Genomic DNA, 19,528 nt, shown 5'->3' on the forward strand with positions numbered 1-19,528 from the left:
AAGAAGAGGCATTACTGTGGCTTTTTGACCTTCACATCTACGTGGGAGAACTAGGACAGGTTGTTGGTTATCATCACTCCTAAGAACTTGACACTCTCGACCCTCTGGACCTCAGCTTTGTTGAAGTAGATAGGATAGAGAATAGAGGTGCAATCTGCATGCGGTGAGACAAGGTCCTCTGCCACAGGCATTTTGAATACTCACGGACCTTTGCGGGAAGAAATTTCTTCACATCTTAGTCTTAAATAGCTGACCTCGTGAGATTTTAGAATCCAGTTAGACTCTGAGAAGAAGCCAAATGCAGGAGTAAAATTTGACACTTGGATTCAGGAGGCAGGCAGACTGACTCAGGTAGGTGACAAAATGTGCTCAAATAAGCTCATTTTAATGTATGAAAGAAATGTAAAGCATTTAGAGGTTTACAGACTCAATTTCAGAGCTTGGCAGTCCGCAACCGAGTGCACCATCACCAGTGGTGAAACTATTAAACTGTGTGATGTACGAAGACCCGGAATGTGAGGATTGCAGTAAAAGCAGAAGATTATTGGAGTGAAGGCAATTACAGAGGTGGTTGTGGGAAGGGTTGCGGCATGTGTTTGTGGGGGTGTGAAATTTGAAAATGCTGATCTGAATTTTAAAATTAATGCAATGGTGTATCGATGCATCAGTGAGCACAGGGGGCGGTGGGGAGCTGGAGATGATGTGAGTTCCGAAACTGCCAGTGGAGCTCATTCTTTTCCCAGAATGGTGCCCCGCCCTTGCTGGGCATGATGTTCAAAGGAAGCCTAAACACAATCACTGTCTGACCCCTTGTTGTCCCTATGTACAGCCCCACATAACAGGTAAGGCATTGGTGCAATAAAGATAAAGCGAGGATATAAATGGCCTGAGCTCAGAGAGCTGCTAACCTCACTTGCACTAGCCTGGCAATCTCTACCGTTGCAACTTCTTACACGCAGCAGTTAACACCATGCCAGCTTCTTCAGAGAATCCCATACCATCTGGGTGTAAAGTGTTCATATCATGTCCAGAGAGCCTGATGATCTTTGAATTTGTGAGTAATGCATGTTATTTTGCTAACATGTGAGGCTAACATATTAGTGTTAATTGTTTATTTGTATGTACTCGTGCTTTCAATTGCAATGTATGTTTGCTCGAACGGTTATATCCTGATCAGTATATAGGGAACATGTGTAATGGGGCTAGTTGAAGCAGAGAGGTCCATCAAAGAAAACAAGTAGAAAAGAGTGTAGAGAATTCAAGACATGGAGTCGTAGGTACAGTGCCACAGAATAAACAGGAAGGAGGGGATGGAAGAGACAGAATCCCTGTGTGTATTTAAGGCTGAGATAGATTCTTGATCAGAAGGGGAATCAGAGGCTACAGGGAAAGAGCAGGAAAGTGGATGTGAGGGATGATGGGTCAGCCATGATCCTACTGAATGGCAGAACAGACTCAAGGGGCTGAATGGCCTATTCCTGTTCCTTTTTCTTATGGGCTTATGTATTCCGGGTGAAGCTGTTTCATTACCAGACGTTGGACTCATCATTAACAGGTTTCATCTTCAGTTCACAAGAAATGATTAACTAAGGCCACCCAAAAAAGCTTCCACCGACTTTGGGTGTTTCCTTTACTGCCAGTCGCAGGCAGCTTTCTGCCAAAATCACAATTTACTTCACTTTGACTATGAGGAGCAATATAGTTGTCCCTTCCCCTGTAACTCAACAACTTTCCTGGGTTATGTTTTATTGTTTTGATTCCTGTTATCCCTATACCCTTGATCGTCCCTCTCATTCCATTGATTCCAGTCTTGTGTAAGTTTATGGCCCTATTTTTCCCCTAACTATCAAAGTTCAAGGCCTCTCCTAACACTGATCCATCCATTCTCATGATGAATCGATCCTTACTTTCAATGAAACCCTATGAGATAATAGAATATTGACTCTCACCTTTGGCAATCCAACCTTAGCTCACCCAGGTCCTCATGCTCTGACACACATACCTAATTTCAGAGGCCCTCAGACATAAACTTGCGACACCACTGAGCAAAGTTTGTGCATACAGCTCTCTGTGAAGCACCCTGTGCAGTCATCAGGCCATACATCTCAGGGCTGAACACACACGTGATGTCATGTTAACACATGTTGACCATTCCCCAAGACACTACTGCTCCACCTCACAGGACAGTGTTCCTCTGTTCCCCAGGACATTGCATCTCCATTCCTCCAGAGGGTAACATAGTTAGGGGAATAGGTATAGCCCACTGCAGCAAAGACAGAGAGCCCCAAATATTGTGTTGCTTATCTGGTGCTACAGTTGAGGACATATCATCTGGGCTGGAGAGGAACTTGGAGTAGAAGGGGAAGAATCCAGTTCTTGTGGTCCATGTATGTAATAAGGTCATATAAAGGACCAGGAGAGAGGATCTGCTGTGAGATTACATAGAACATAGAACAGTGTAGCACAGGAACAGATCTTTGGTCCAACGTGTTTGTGCTGACAGTGCTGCCACCATAATCCTATCTGCCTGCCCATGATCTGCATCCCTCTATTCCCTGCTGTTCATGTGTCAAGTAAATGCCTCTTAATTATTGCTATCGTATCTGTTTCTACCACCCCCCGGCAGCACATTCCAAGCACCTACCAACCTCTGTATAAAAAACATGATTAAAAGATGAAAAGTTAACAATTACGAACAGCTCGGGCTTAAATTAGAAAGCAGAACTACAAATGGAACCACAAATGAATATTACTTCAGAGCTTTTTTGGAGTCATGATTGCAGTGTGAGAACCCAATGTTCAAGGGTATTCACCATTCCAGAATAACAGGTACAAAGGAAAAGGAGGTGTGTCTTAAAAGGCCTACATCTTTAAAAGGATTAGTGAAGGGACCAAGGGTTACAAGGAGAAGGCAGGCGAATAGGGTTGAGAAACATATCAAACATGATCAAATGGCAGAGCAGACTCAATGGGCTGAATGGCCTGATTCCGCTCCTATACCTTATGGTCTCATGGAAAGAGAACAACTACAGTAAGTATGTGCCCATTGGAGGATGCAGTGGAGATTTAATAACAGGGGGCAGGGGAGTGGTAGCTAATTCATACTTTGCATCGTTCTTCATGGTGGAAGACACAGTAAACATCCCAGCTCAGTAAGATGCTAATGGAAGGGTAATAGACTCTACAACAGGGACAATTACTGCAGGGTCAAAGCATTTGACAAACTAAATAGGACAAAGGCAAATAACATCCCTGGTCCTGATGGTTTGAGTAAACTCAGCTGGAAGTGTGAAAATGGAAAAAACCTGTTTTCTCCTTTGTGATGTTAGCACTCTTAGCAATAGAAAACCTAATTTTTCAAATTGCAAGCTACCTATTTGTAAAAGTACTGATCAATTATTCTGCTGGAAAAAAAGCCTATTTGAGTATTTTAAGTTTGTCTTACTAGTACAGAACAGAATGCACAAAGTACATGAGCCAAGTCCCCACTTTACCTCTTCTATGGTATTAAGTTTACAGGAAATACTGACCAGGTTTCTGTACTTAACAAGAACTGCAATTCATCACAAATAAAGAAATAAATACTAATCACAAGCAAACAATTCTAAATTATTAACATATGCTCTTCTAGTTAAAACACTAATTTTGTTTTAAAATCCCTAGATACACGCAGGCAAACACAAATAGACAAAAGTTACATTGTGTTTATAGGTGAATGAAAAACAAACTGGGAACCCCAGTTTAATAGTACAGGGTCCACAGAGATGATCCTTTTGGTTTGCCAGGACAAACCATGTAGCTACCAGGAACCAATCAGTAAGTTTTCACAGTCACAATTGGTTATAATTTCATAAACCAATCAGCTACCTGTTTCTAGCCAAATTTCACTCTGTACAACTCCTCTGCTGCTAGGCCCCTACAAATATCTTCCGCCATTGCTTGAACAAAGCATCTGTATAAATACCACATGCATTGAATTTCAGTAACTTGTTTGTAAAAGTGTAGCAATTCCTTCCACAATCCTTTTAAAACTGCCTCCCCCACCCCCCAATCTCAGTCTAAAATCTAAACTACAGAAAATAAGATGGTATGGTCTTTTCAAGATTCAGAATGGTATTGAGCTGGCTACAAGTAACTTAAACAGTCAAAATAATAAACAACCACTCCTTAAAATGTGAGAAGGATTCCCCTTCCTCCAATCTGTGCCAACTTCAATTCTACTTGAGGATCAACCTTCTGGTAATTTGACAACGTACAGAGAATTCTCTGTTTTACAAGATTTTCATCAACTCATCTAAGAAACTATAGGTCTGCCATTAAGGAGACTGAGCTAATCATAAGTTGTGATTGTAATTTTGTACCATCATCTATAACTACTTTTTGAGCATGTGATAGTGTTGCCAGATGACTGAGTGACACAAAAATCATCTAAAGTATGTTTGTGATAATAATAGTTTTTTTTATATCTCACTGTTGAAATTATTTAATTCACCAAGCTCTTAGAGAATAACAATAGACACACCCCTTATGTAGAAACATATTGATTACTGGCAGTAAAGAAGAACAGAAAAAAATCTTTCTATGAGATTGAATAGAAGTTTTGCATCTAAATTTTGTTGACAATGTCTATTTTAGGTTTTTGGTGGCCTTGTTTGGATCCTTGTGGCTTCTTCTAAAATTCCATATCCACCACTCCAAGCCTGGTTGATGTTTGTATCGGTCTTCTGCTTTGTTATAACCACTTGTCTATTCATGTTCTACATGTGCGGATTTCAGGGCAGTTTATCCTTATTGACTGGACTGGTAAGTTATTTTAAGGCTTTTGCATTAGACAACAGAATATGCAGTTTATTTTTTCTTATTTCTCTACTGTGTGTGCACTATGAGCAGTTATATAGCATTTGGCAAAGTTAAGATCTACCCCATTTGTGAAGGGAGGAGATTTTATCTCCCAAACGTTTTGGCTAGCCAAGGTGGTGGAAGTTTGGTGGGTGGGTAGCAGAGTAGGAAGGTGGTGCTCAGGATGTAGAATAAGCCTCCAAGCCCAGAATGCAGGTGTGGCGTTGTTGTAATGTATAAAAACAGTAGCCAATTTGTGCATAGCAAGCACTGTGATAATAGCAATGTGATAATGACCAGAGAATTTGTTTGAGTGATGTTGGTTGAAAGATAAATATTGGCTGAAGATTTCAAGAAAGTGCAGGGAGCTTGTGTATGTAAGGTTTGCACTTTCAAAGTAAAAGCACAGGCACTATGCAGCTAATCAGTGTTATAAACCTCTGTCGCCAAATTTTCATTTCCGAGTTTGATACAAATAAAAATAATTTATCTAGTGTCATGAAACATGTCTGATTGATATATATTTTTACTTTATTTTTTATAGCATGGATCTTTAATAGTGGCATACGAATTGGTTACTTTTCTGAAGTGCTTTAAAGTATAGCTAGGTCAGAGTGTCCTTTTGGAACAGTGACTTAATCCCGTACATGTCAGAGGGCACCCCTGGAGTGTCAATGTGGGAAAATGGTTATTACTCTGATGGCTTTTTTGGTACTATTGCTGGAATGTTGTCAGAGCCCATAGCCTTTGCAGTATCCAGTGTCTCCAACTGTTCCTTTGTATCACGTGGAGTGAATCAAATTGGCTGAAGACTGGTATCTGTAATGCTGGGGGCCACTGGAGGAGGCTGAAATGGATCATCTACTTGGCACTTCTGGCCAAAGAATGTTGCAAATGCTTCAGCCTTAGGTTTTGTTCTGATGTGCTGGACTCTTCCATCATTAAGGATGGGGATATTTGTGGAGCTCCCTCCTCCTCCAGTGAGATGTTTAATTGTCCACCACCATTCACGACTGGATGTGGCAGGACTGCAGAGCTTAGATCTGATCCATTGGCTATGGGATTGTTTAATTCTGTCTATAATTTGCTGCCGATGCCATTTGGCTTCTAAGTAATCCTGTTTGGTAACCTCACCAGATAGGTGCGCCATTTTCAGGTATGTCTGGTGGTGCTCCTGGCACGCCCTCCTGCACTCTCAACTGAACCAGAGTGGATTCCTTGGTTTGATGGTAATGTTTGAGTGGGGGATATGCCAGGCCATGAGGTTACAGATTGTGCTGGAGTATAATTCTGCTTCTGTTGATGGCCCACATAACCTCATAGATACCCAGTCTTGAGTTTCTAGATTGGTTCAAAGTCTGTCCCATTTATCACAGTGATAGTGCCACACAACACGATGGAGATTGTTCTCAATGTGAAGGTGGGACTTTGTCTCCACAAGGGCTGTGCGGTGGCCACTCTTACCATGTACCTAAGGCTGATTATTGTGTGTACCTGAGGATCATTACTCTCTATACCAGATGATAGTTACCTCATGGCCTTTTTACTGAGCTGGAGTGAAGCTCATTGGCAAATGTCAAAATCCGATGTATTTTCTGCAATGTCAGACTGAAATGTTTCGGGTCCTTGTACTTGATCATTTATGAATAAAGTATACTTTTGCAATGATAAATGTGGGTAGAAAGCCTGGCTGAAACATTCCTATTGGGACTTAAGCTTCTGTCTGTGCATTTGTCAGCTGAAACTTTTGGGAATGATAGTGTGAATTAATTGTTCAATCTGTGTTTTCTCTTCCAGGATGTCTTCTACCACATTTTTGCAGCTATGTTATATTTAAGTGCTGCAGTCATGGAAGCTAGTGTCACACATTGGTTTTTTTTTAACCCCAATTCTGAACTGTACAAATTCAACATTTCTACTTCAGTAAGTTATCATGCATTTGCTAACATGTTGCCACTTTTGTGGTATCTGCACTGTTCATGGAATCCAGACTATGTTAAAGAAGTAGACAGTATACTTCCAGTTGTTATGAAGAAAGTAATAGTGTTTTCAGGCTGCAGAAAATCTGTAAAGGACTTGTCAATGCCTTTCAAAAGAAAGCTCATGTGACAAAGCCTGTAGGTGCCTTCAGTAGATTCACATTAATCTGCTTTAATTCTACTTCCTATCTTCTCTATTTCCAGTGTAAGTATCGGCCTCCAATACCACTTTCATACTCCTGCCTTAGCTTATCTGTTGATGAAATCCTCATTTATTGCTTAGCCGCCCCTGGACTTAACTATCCCCATACACTCGCATCTTCCACCCTGCGCTCTTCAGAAGCTCTGCTGCTCAAGAAGCAACTTGCTCTGATTCCCATTCAGCCTGTGACCCAACGCTCGCTGAAATACATTGTCTTCTGATTTGGCAATGCCTTGCTATCTAAATTCTCATCCTTGTTTCCAGCTTCATCCATAGCCTGACCTTCATATCTGTAACATTTCACTGTCCTACAGCCCTTCATGATCTGAAATGTGAATGGATTTGGTCCCCTTATTGAAAAAAAATGTTGGCATTGGAGTCCAGAGAAGGTTTGTGGGGTGATTCCAGCTATGGAGGGAGAAATGAGGAGTGGTTGATGAGTTGAAATGGAACCTAGTAGAAAGAGAGGCCACCTTATCGAAACATCCAAGATTATTAGGAGACTGACAGGGTAGAGGTAGAGGTGGGACAGTCTGCAACTACAGGGTATAATTTCACTCACCTGAGACAGGAAGAAGGGGGAATTTCCTTTCACAGATGGAAATAGATGTGTGATATTCTTGACCTCAGAGAGCTGTACAGATTGTGTCCTGAAGTATATTCAAGGCTGAGGTATATGTACTTTTAACCAGTTAAGGAATCAAGGTTTAAAAAGCCATGGAGTCATATAACACATATAGTTAAACAGGCCCTTTGGCTCACCATGCCAATGCCGGCTAACAAGCTACATGAACCCCATTTGCCTGCACTTAATCCATAGCCTTCTATGTCGTGACATTTTAATGCTCATCTTAATGCATCTTAAATGTCGCACAAGTTCCTGCCTCCATCACTCTCTCAGGCAGTGCAATCAATATTTTTTAACACCCTCTCGGTGAATCTTGCTTTTCTCAGGTCTCCGCTAAACCACTTAGCCCTTACCTTAAACTAATGCCCTCCTCAGTCTTAGACATGTTGATGAAAGGAAAAAGCTTCTCATGACTAATGCTGTCTATGTCTCTCATAGTTTTGTCTACCTCAATCAGGGTTGCAACCCCAGACTATCCTGTCTCTTCTCATAACTCAGACTTGTCATTCTAGACAACATCCTGGTGAATCTGATCTGCACCCTCTCCAGTGCAATCACCTCCTTCCGATAGTTTGGCAACCAGAACTGCACACAGTATTCCATCTATGGCTTAACCAATGTTTTAAAGCATTGTAACAAGAAATCCTTGTTCCCATAATCTATGCCCCAGCTAATAAAGGTAAGCATCCCATATGCCTTCTTCACCATCCTGTCTACCTGCACTTCTGGATCTGTGGGTGTGTACAGTAATTTCCCTTTTGTTCCTTAATACTCCCTCACTGTGCATGTCCCTCCCTCGTTAGACCTCCCAAAATGCATTACTTTGCACTTACCAAGATGAAATTCCAAATGCCATTCCTTTACCCAGTTTACCAACTGATCAAGATAATAAAATGTGAGGCTGGATGAACACAGCAGGCCAAGCAGCATCTCAGGAGCACAAAAGCTGCCGTTTCGGGCCTAGACCCTTCATCAGAGCAACTGAACACAGATGTGTTCATCCAGCCTCACATTTTATTATCTTGGAATTCTCCAGCATCTGCAGTTCCCATTATCTCTCTTACCAACTGATCAATGTCAGACTGTAGACTGAGGCCAGAGATAATGGGAACTGCAGATGCTGGAGAATCCAAGATAATAAAGTGTGAAGCTGGATGAACACAGCAGGCCAAGCAGCATCTCAGGAGCACAAGAGCTGACGTTTCGGGCCTAGACCCTTCATCAGAGAGGGGGATGGGGTGAGGGTTCTGGAATAAATAGGGAGAGGGGGGAGGCGGACCGAAGATGGAGAGAAAAGAAGATAGGTGGAGAGGAGAGTATAGGTGGGGAGGTGGGGAGGGGATAGGTCAGTCCAGGGAAGATGGACAGGTCAAGGAGGTGGGATGAGGTTAGTAGGTAGGAAATGGAGATATGGCTTGAGGTGGGCGGAAGGGATGGGTGAGAGGAAGAACAGGTTAGGGAGGCAGAGACAGACTGAGCTGGTTTTGGGATGCAGTGGGTGGAGGGGAAGAGCTGGGCTGGTTGTGTGATGCAGTGGGGGGAGGGGACGAACTGGGCTAGTTTTGGGATGCGGTGGGGGAAGGGGAGATTTTGAAGCTGGTGAAGTCCACATTGATACCATTGGGCTGCAGGGTTCCCAAGCGGAATATGAGTTGCTGTTCCTGCAACTTTCGGGTGGCATCATTGTGGCACTGCAGGAGGATCATGATGGACATGTCATCTAAAGAATGGTCACCCCATCCCCCTCTCTGATGAAGGGTCTAGGCCCGAAATGTCAGCTTTTGTGCTCCTGAGATGCTGCTTGGCCTGCTGTGTTCATCCAGCTTCACACTTTATTATCTTGTAGACTGAGACCATCCTCCTCACTATCAGCAACGTCACCAATTTTCGTGTCAACTGCAAACTTACTAATTATATCTTCCACATTCACACCCAAGTTGTTAATGTACATAACAAACAACAAAGGTCCTAGCATTGATCCTTTTGGTACACAACTGGTCACAGGCTTTCAATCACAAAAATGTCCCTCTGCCATTACACTCTGCCTCCTATTTGTAAGGCCATTTAGGGTCCAATTTGACAACTTGCCTTGGATCCCAAGGGCTTTTACTTTTTAGACCAGCCTTCCATGTGGGACCCTATCAAAGGCCTTACTGAAGTCCACATAATCCATACCAACTGCTTACACACACCAGTACATTTGGTGACCACACAGTGTGGAGCTGGAGGAATACAGCAGTCCAGGCAGCGTCAGAGGAGCAGGAAAGTTAACGTAGCATCCTGACCCGAAACGTGAACTTCCCTGCTCCTCTGGTGCTGCCTGGCCCCCTGTGTTCCTCCAGCTCCACACTGCGTTGTCTTTTGTTCCAGCATCTGCAGTTCTTGCTATCTCTCAGTACCTTTGGTCACCTTTTCAAAAAAAAACAACTCAATTAGCCAGACAGGATTTCTTTAACAAGCCTGTGCTGACTATTCCTGATCAAACCCTGCCTTTCCAAATGATTAATCCTGCCCCTCAAAATTTTTCTTACAATTTCCCTAGCATTGACATCTGTCTAACTGGCCTGTAAATTACCTGGCCTATCCCTCCTGCCCTTCTTGAACAAAGGTGCCAAACTAGGTATCCGCCAGTCATCTGGCACTTCACCTGTGGCCAGCAATCTCCTCCCTAGGATACATCTCTTCATTCCTTTTGTCGGATTGCCGACAAAAGTATTATTGATCAATGCAAGCTTACACTGAGGTGTCTGGGACGGAGCTGCTCATCTGAATTAGGCCTCAGTTTTTGTCTTGGGGTAGCATTACTCACCATTAATTACCTGGGAGTGTGTCATGCTGACACTGGGGCCTTGGACAATTACTGACGTGGGTTCTGGGAGTGAACAGCAAAGGTTTATGTACCTGTCCTCGCTGTTTGTGATGTTGCCATTCATACAACATGCACATTATTTCTTCCCTGCCTGGAGTCTTTGGATTGAAAGTTCTGATAGTGTGTGTCTCTCTGTTAGCTGGTGAGAAAAGAAAGGAATGCTTGGTGGTTAGGAAGAAGGGTTGATCACTGCAGCATCTCCATTAAACATGAAGGAGGTTGGGTGAGAAGAAGGCTGGGTTGCCTCTGCGAATTTCAAATAATGTAAACTTCCACCTGACATTAAAGAAGCCATGTTTTGTGGTTAAAATGATCTTCATCAGTGATGACGTTCACCTTGACAATTATTGAGATCCAAATTTCTTTCACCATAATTGAAGGTGAAATTCTTGCCTTCCCTTGCCCGTTCTTTGCCACAATAACAACTTCAGATAAGAAAGTCAGGGTGTAGATGCTCCTGAGAGCATTGCAATTGAGTCAAGTTCTGTCTCCCTCTGATCATTATCATGGGGATCACTGAATACTGATAATCAAGAGAAGGATCTGCCTCTGAGCTCCTTCCCTTTCGGAGCACCATTGCAGTTCCTGTACTACCACTCTCAGCATGTTCGGCCATCTGAGAGCAGGATTAAAATTGGCGCCGAACTACTCTGTGATGCTTGGGCACCACAGCATAAATACCAGAAGCACTTGTGTGCTTTCTTGAGTTGGGAAATATTACAGGAATATTTCTAGGTGCAGAACAGAAAGTAGTGCAAAGTCTGTTTTTAAAACGGCATGAATCCATTGGTGAAAAATGTCCTTATTTCAGACATTATGCTGGTGTCAAATATTTCTGTGTCTCATTCTTTCAGGTGTTTGCATTTCTGGCTACCTTCCTATACACCGTGCATGCGATAGTATCGATCCATAGATGGAAATCTGCTTCATGAGCATCGAGACAAGCAACGAATAAAAACATCTTACGAAAGTTGCCAATTACTTTCACTAATATTGATTCACATATTTTTTATTGTAAGCATGGCATTTATATATCGTCAGGAATATTAAATACATTCAATCCTATGTAAATAAGCACTAATATATCATGTTTTATCAACACCATGCAAAACACATATGAAAGCCAAGAAATCTTGTAAACATTTTTAAAATCACATTCTAAAGATGTGTGTAGAAGATCGCCTCTTGATTTGAGGCTGTGATAGGAAAGCCAAATGGCTGGTCAATCTTGTATCCTCAGAGACTTGAATGGTGGCCTGATCCCCCAATGTGGAATTTCCTATTTGTGCTTAACAGGTAGCTTAGGAAAATGTTGGAAAAGGCCACCTGATAAGGGAGCCTATCTGGAGTGAAAGGAAAGTTGCTGGACAAGCTCAGCAGGTCACTGGATCTGAAACGTTAACTCTGTTTTTTCCTTCACAGATACTGCCCGACCTGCTGAGATTTTCCAGCAACTTTGTTTTTGCTCCGGATTTACAACATCCACAGTACTTTTGGTTTTTATGGGAGCTTAACTGACCGCCTTCCTATTAATTTCAGTGGACTGGAAATTGAGAATCTACCATAAATACTGTGCAATCTTTCTGCCCAATCTTTTTCCACATTGTTCACCCAGGGGAAGCTTCATAACCAAGCGTTGTATGAGAAGAATGTACAGTAGTTCTCAAACATTTTCATTGCATTTACAAGAATATCTTGGTATCTATCATTTATTTTACCAAAGTGTTTTGCAACAATTTAATATTTTGCTGTGAGATGAATTTACCAAAGTCAAATTTTTTTAATGCCTTGCTCACACATGCATAAAGCATTTTTTGCGTTTTTTGATATTGGTTAATAAAAGTACTCTATCAAACTGTATTGTCAAATTCATTGCATTATTAGCTGTTCTTTGTACCTACTGTAGTTATTTCATGCTTTAGAAAAAATTAGAAAATCGTCAACTATCAAAATGCAAGACAATAAAATGTTTATCTCTAAGGAGCACATTACAAAATCTCAGGCTGTTCTAAAGCAATTCATACCAATGAGATATTTTTGAAGTGCAGTCCCTGTTGCAACATTATAACTGATAACAGCAAAAACTCTGTGACATTGCGCAGGTAATCTGTTTATTTAGTGTTTTTTGTTCAAAATTAAATATTGGCCAGGGTACCATCGAGAACTCTTCTGGCCCGCTTCAAAATATGGTCGTGGGATCGTTTGTGTGAATTTAAGGCCAGGTGGAACCTCGGAAGGACAGGATCTCCAATAGCTCAGTGCTGTTATGAACTGGCACTTTCAATTTTGCACTCAGATTTCTGAATACTCAGGGTTATAAATAAATAAAAAGATAGAAACTAAGAGCAGAAGTAGACTATTCAGTCCTTTGAGCCTGCTCAACCATTCAATATGATTGTGGTTGATTCTCTATCTGATTGTTATATTCCCACTTTCATCCTATCCCCTTGATGTCTTGAAAATCTAATAATTTTCTGGCTCTTTCCTAAATATATTCAATGACTCAACTTCCACAGCCTTCTGTTGTAGAGAATTCAATAGGTTCTCCACACGTTGAGTGAAGAGGTTTCTCCTCATCTCAGTCCCATATAGTTCATCCTGTATCCTGAGACAGTGAGCCCTGGTTCTAGGCTCTTCAACCAGGGAAAACATCATCCCTTCATCTTATCCATAGAACCACTACAGTGTGGAGACGGGTCCTTTGGCCCAACAAGCCCACACTGACCCTCAGAGAATCCCACCCAGACCCATTCCCCTATAACCCACCTAATCTACACATCCCTGAACACTGTGGGCAGTTTAGCATGGCCAATCCACCTAGCCTGCACATCTTTGGACTGTGGGAGGAAACCAGAGCACCCGGAGGAAACCTGCACAGACACGGGGAGAATGTGCAAACTCCACACAGACAGTGTCTGAGGGTGGAATTGAACCTGGGTCCCTGGCACTGTGAGGTAGCCGTGCTAACCACTGCTCCAGCTCTATTAGAATTTCATAGGTTTCAATCACACCCCCTATCTCTTCCTTCTAAACTCCAGTGAAATCACACCCAGTTGAATCAATCGCTCCTCATTAGCACAGTCCTCAATGTCAGCTCTGTGAACCTCTGCTGTACTCTCTATATGGCAAGTACATCTGTTGGTAAGTAGCGAGACCAAAACTACACACAGTGCTCCAGGTGTGGCCCCACTAAGGTCCCGTGTAGCTGTAATAAGATCTACTTCTGAACTCAAAATCCTCTTGCAACGAAGGCCAATAGGCCATTTTTACCTCCCAAATTGCATGCTGCACCTGCCTTTCTACTTTCATGGCCTGGTGTACACGAATATCCAGAGCCCTATTTACATCCATGATTCCCATGTATCACTATTTAAATAAGACTCCTCCTTTCTGCTTTTCTCACCAAAGTGTATAACTTCATATTTAACACCGTTGTCGGGCATCTGCCAGTGTTTGCCTCGTCAAAATCACCTTGACGTCTCCTTGTGCCTTCTGACAGCTCACAACCCTGCCCAGTTTAATTTTATTAGCAAGCTTGGAAAAGCTGTGTTAGCTTCCCTCATACAGGTCATTTATATATGTATATCAGGAACAGCTGGGAACCCAAACATCGATCGTTGTGGTATCCTACTAGTCACAGGCAGCCACTTGGAAAAAGTCCCATTGAATCCCAGTCTGTTTCCTGTTGCCACTCAATTCTCAATCCATATGAATATATTAGTCCTTTTCCATCTGCTCTGCTTATTAATCTCTTATGAGGGGACCTTATCAAAAGCTTCTTGAAATCCAAATGCACCACATCCACTAGTTCTCCCTTCTTTGTTCTATTAGTTGTGTGCTCAGAAAAGACTGAAAGGTGGAGCAAGGTTGAGGGACTGAATTAACTGCTCCTGCTTCTTATGATCCTATGAAAATACCAGTGCCAACCAGCATGCCATCAAAGACAGCCGTTAGGTTCGCTGAGGCACTTAGTAAGGGCTTGTAGAGGGCCTTGTTTAGGTAACTGGGGAGTTGATGGGAGCTGCATGTTGGGTATCAGGCAGACATGGTGCATGGAGATGGGTTATAGTGGGAAGGTGACAGCCACGGTCAGTCCTGGGAACTTGGAGCGGTCCATTGAAGGGCAAACAGTGCAGAGGGAGACGTGGCTGATGACGTTGACGTGCCACAGGATTACTGCGGGTGGCAGGGGTATGGCCAAAGGGGAAGAACACCTGCATTGAGGCAGAAAGCCAGACCTTTGCAAAAGTTTAGCAGTGTCATCAGCAATTGTAACAGAATGCATTTGTATACTGTGAGGTTCTTGGCTGAGTGTGAAATTTGTGGGCCTTAAAAACGGCTTGAAACAAAACAGGATTTATAATTGCATGAGTAATCCAAACGGTATGGAGCTGGAGAAACACAGCAGGCCAGGTAGCATAGAAGAGCAGGAAAGTTGACCTTTTGAGTCAGGATTCTTCTTCAGGAACGGGGAAGGGGAAGGGGGCTCTGAAATAAATAGAGACAGGAGGGGTTTGGCTGGGGGCAGTTAGGTGAGATGGTGACAGGTGAGTGCAAATAAGGTGTGGTGGGGATTGGTCAGTGAGATGGGGGGGCAGGTAGGTGGGAGAGAAGATGGACAGGTTGTATCAGGTCAAGGAGGCAGAGATGAGAGGGAGGGTCGGACGTGGGTTGAGGCTGGGGGTGGGGGGATTTTAAAACTATGAATTCAATATTTAGGCCATTGGGCTGTAGTCTCCTGAGGCAGAATATGAGTGGCTGCTCCTCCAGTTTCTGGGTGGCATCACTGTGACACTGGAGGATGACCAGGATGGACATGTCACCCAGGGAGTCGGAAGGGTAGTTAAAATGGCTGGCAATTGGAAGGTGTTGTCTTTTGTTGTGTACAGAGTGCAGGTGCTCTGTGAAATGGTGTCTGAGTCTATACTTCGTTTCACTAATGTAGAGGAGGCCACACTGACAGCAGCCGATACAGTAGACCAAGTTGGCAGATGTACAGGTGAACCCCTGTCTGATGTGGAAGGTTTGTTTTGGGCCTTGACTAAAGGTGAGGGGGGGAGGTGTAGGGGCAGGTGTCACACTTCCTGTGGTTGCAAGCAAAGGTGCTGGCGGTGGTGGGGTTAATGGGGAGTGCAAAGCTGACGAGGGAGTCACGGAGTGAGTGGTCCCTACAAAAGGCAGACAGGGATGGGGAGGAAAATATATCCCTGGTTGTGGGGTTGGATCCCGTCTCCCTTCCCCAGCCCCAACGTTCCTCTGTCTATCTATTTCCAAGCTCCCTTCCCCCTCTCTATTTCTGAAGAAGGGTTCCGACCTGAAACATCAATTTGCCTGTTCCTCTGATGCTGCCCGACTTGCTGTATTCTTCCAGCTCCACACTATGTTATCTCTGTCTCCAGCATCTGCAGTTCTTGCTGTCTCTAAGTAGTCAATATGGGTTCCTTATTAATACAGCTTTGTCATGCTTTATTTGTCTCTTTGTGCAGCTGAATCTCATGCTACTCTCTGTACAGCATGGAACTTGACTTTCAAAAGATAGCATGACAAATGCATGTCTTTTATTTATTCACATATGGAGAAAGTGCATTTTTATTGTGCATCTCTTATTGCCCTTGAGAAGGTGATAGTGAACTGCTTTCTTCAACCACTGCAGTCCACAGGCTGTGGGTTGACCCTCAATGCCTTTAGGGAGGGAATTCCAGGATTTTGACCCAGTGACAGTGAAGGAATGGTGATATATTTCCAGGTCAGGACAGTGAGTGGCTCAGAGCAAAATAAGCAGATGCTGGTGCTCCCATATATCTGCTGCTCTTGTCCTTCTGGATGGAAGTGGTTGTGAGTTTGGAAGGCGCTGTCTAAGGATCTTTGGTGAATTTGTGCAGTGCAGCATGAAGATTTTTTAAATTGCTCACGGGATGTGGTAGCTTTGGCTGGGCCAGCATTTATTGCCCATCCCTAATTGCCCAGATGTCAGTTTGGAGTCAACCATATTGCAAATGCCAGATCAGGCAAAGGTAGCAGATTTCCCTCACTAAAGGATGTTAATGAACCAGATGTTGTTTTCCTGACAATCAGCAATGGTTTCATGGTCATCATTAGATTCTAAATTACAGATTTTTTATTGATTTCAAATTCCATCATCTGTTTTGGCAGGATTTGAACCCAGGTCCCAGTACATTATCTGAGTTTCTGGGTTAATTGCCCAGCGATAATGCCAGTAGGCCATTGCCTCCCCAGTACACACAGTTGTTCTTGAGCATCGGTGGTGCAGGGAGTGGATGCTTGTGGATGTTCTTCCAACCAAGCTGGTTGCTTTGTCCTGGATGGTGCACCCATCCAGGACAGTGGGGAGTATTCCAGCACACTAATGAGTTGTGTTTTGTAGATGATGGACAGGTTTTGGGGAGTAAGGAGGTGTGTTCCTTGCTACAGCATCATTAACCTCTGACCTGCACTTGAAGCCAATGTGTCTTTGTGGTGATCCCAGTTGAGTGTCTCGTGAATTGTGACCCCCAAGATGTTGATAGTGGGGCATTTAGTGATGGTGACACCATTGAATGTCAAGGGGCAGTGGCTAGACTGTCTTTTATTGGAGATGGTCATTGCCTGGCATTTGTGTGGCACGAAGATCACTTGCCTCTGGGTATTGTCCAGAACTTGTTGCATTTGGACACAGACTGCTTCAGTATCTGAGGAGTTGGGAATGGTGCTGAACATTGTGTAATCATCAGCAAGCATTACCACTTCTGAACTTATGATGGAGGGAAGGTCATTGATGAAGCAGCTGAAGATGGTTGGGCCTGGGACACTAGAGACTGGATTATACCAATCAACTTATGCTTTTTGTGGCTTCTTTATTATAATGAAACATCTTAATGTGCTTAACAGTAGCATTATAACATAAAGTATGACAACAGGGGACACATTGTACTTGGGTACAGGGTGTAGTTCACACTGTTCATCCCTAGATTAAAGGTTGATTGCAAACTGGGTAATTTTTAAAAAGACTGTTCTTGAGTGGGAGTATGCAGCTGCTGCGTTAATGAGCTGAGGAGCAGACTTCCTGTTTAACTGAGACTGGAAGGCAAAGTGTGGAGATACTCACTTGAGCTATTTACAAACCCCGCACCCCTCCAGGCCGGAAACAACATATCTGCTAGAGGGGGAGGGGGAGGAGAGGAGTTGGAAAATTGACCCCAAAGGAATATGATATTGAATGATCAAAGGTTTAGTCAAACAGACAGATTGTTCTGAAGGAAGAAAGTGATCTCGAGAACTGGGGAGCTGTAGCAAAGGTATTCCAACGGCTGTGGCTGAGGTACGGACCATCAAAGTTTGGAAATCAGTCAAATTTATACAGGGTGGCCCCAAACCAACAAAGTGCTGTACACCCTTTAACAGGTTGAGGGGCAGACTTGATGGAAGGAAGCCCTCCCTATACAATTAGACCTGCAGGTTGTCACAATCATAGAATCCCTACGCTGTGGAAACAGGCCATTAGGCCCAAGAAGTCCACACTGATCCTCCTAAGAGCATCCCACCCAGACCCATTCCCCTACCCTTTCCCTGTAACATTGCATTTCCCATGGCTAACACATCTAATCTACGCATCCCCGAAGACTACGGGCAATTTCCCATGGCCAATCCACCTAGCCTGCACATCTTTGGACTGTGGGAGGAAACCGGAGCATCTGGAGGAAACCTATGCAGACACGGGGAGAATGTTCAAGCTCCACACGACAGTCACCCGAGGCTGGAGTTGAACCCGGGTCCCTGGCCTTGCAAGGCAACAGTGCTAACCACTGAGCCACCATGCCATTTGTTATGTCAGACCAGAGCAGCGGGTGTAGCTGGGATAGCAAGGAAGCCCGGAGACGTGACATGGAGCCCAGATAAGGTGGGCCTACATTTTTTGGCTGAGCAGGAATCGGAGTGATTAAAATTAGGAAAGCAAAAATGACAGAAATGGGAAGTGTGGACACCTTAAAATGTTTGTGAGGCTGGAGGAGATTACAGAGTTAGCGAGTGATGACGTTCTGGAATGATTTGCAGTGGATGGAAGCTTTAAAATCAAGTTGTTGCTTTATCTGGAGCCAAAGTAGGTTAAAGGCTAGAAGGGAAGTGGGGTTGGCTGTGAATTGGCATGTTGCAACTACCCCTCATATCCACTCTTCACCTTTTTCTTTAATGTTGTTGGGTCACAATCTTGGAATTGCCTCTCTAACCACATTGTGGTCTATTGGCAGCACATGGACTGCAGTGGTTTAGGGTGGCAGTTGACCAACAGCTTCTCAAGGGCCATGAGGGATGGACAATAAATACTGGCCCAATCAGGGATGTCCACATCCCCTGAATGAACAAAAAAGATCAGTCTCAGTGTAACAAAAGCGTGTAGGGTTTCTTTATGATTAATTGAGGTGAATGGAATTGAATCTATTCTTAAGGAGGTTATAGCAGGGCACTTAGAAAATCTCAGTGGAATCAGGCAGGATCAACATGGTTTTGTAAAACTATGAAATAGAATTCTTTGAGGAAGTAGCAAGTAACACGGATAAAGGGGGTTCCATGGATGCGGAGTACTTGGAATTTCAGAAGGCATTTGATAAGGGCCTACATCAAAGGTTACTGAACAAAGGAAGAGCTCGTGGTTTGGGGAATAACATATTAGTATAGGTAGATGATTGCTTTGCTGAAGGGAACAGAGAGTGGAGATAAATAGGCCATTTTCAGATTGGCAAGATGGAATGAGTGGAGCATCTCACAGATCAGTGTGGAGGCTTCAATGTTTGCAATCCAGATCAATGATGTGGATTAAATATATGCTTGCTACATTTGCAGATGACACAAAGTTTGACGGGAAAACATGTTGCGAAGATGGCCTAAAAAGACTGCAAAGAGATATTTGTAGGTTAAGTGAGTTGGCAAAAGATGGCGTATACTGTGGAAAAATGTGAACTTGTCCTCTTTGGCAGGAAGATTAAAAAAGCAGCACATCATTAAAATGGAGAGAG

At 43.3% G+C, this 19,528-nt stretch overlaps 1 protein-coding gene across 2 annotated transcripts in view; it reads left to right on the top strand.

Annotated features, from left to right (window-relative positions):
• The window catches only part of LOC125452808 (myelin and lymphocyte protein-like), a 33,163-nt gene extending 20,882 nt beyond the window's left edge, over nt 1-12,281 (top strand). Inside the window, exons 1-4 of one of the 2 annotated variants that reach the window (XM_048531679.1) lie at nt 955-1,054; nt 4,636-4,803; nt 6,637-6,762; nt 11,372-12,281. In XM_048531679.1, coding sequence (XP_048387636.1) covers nt 971-1,054; nt 4,636-4,803; nt 6,637-6,762; nt 11,372-11,449 — 456 coding nt within the window. In that variant the 5' untranslated portion in view covers nt 955-970 and the 3' untranslated portion in view covers nt 11,450-12,281. Of the gene's footprint in view, nt 1-954; nt 1,055-4,635; nt 4,804-6,636; nt 6,763-11,371 lie in introns of those variants that run through there. The other variant, XM_059645726.1, reaches the window with a different exon arrangement.
• The last annotated feature ends 7,247 nt before the right edge of the window (nt 12,282-19,528 follow it).

The sequence above is a fragment of the Stegostoma tigrinum genome, chromosome 4 (assembly GCF_030684315.1).
Source record: "Stegostoma tigrinum isolate sSteTig4 chromosome 4, sSteTig4.hap1, whole genome shotgun sequence".
In the NCBI taxonomy this organism is placed as follows: domain Eukaryota; kingdom Metazoa; phylum Chordata; class Chondrichthyes; order Orectolobiformes; family Stegostomatidae; genus Stegostoma; species Stegostoma tigrinum.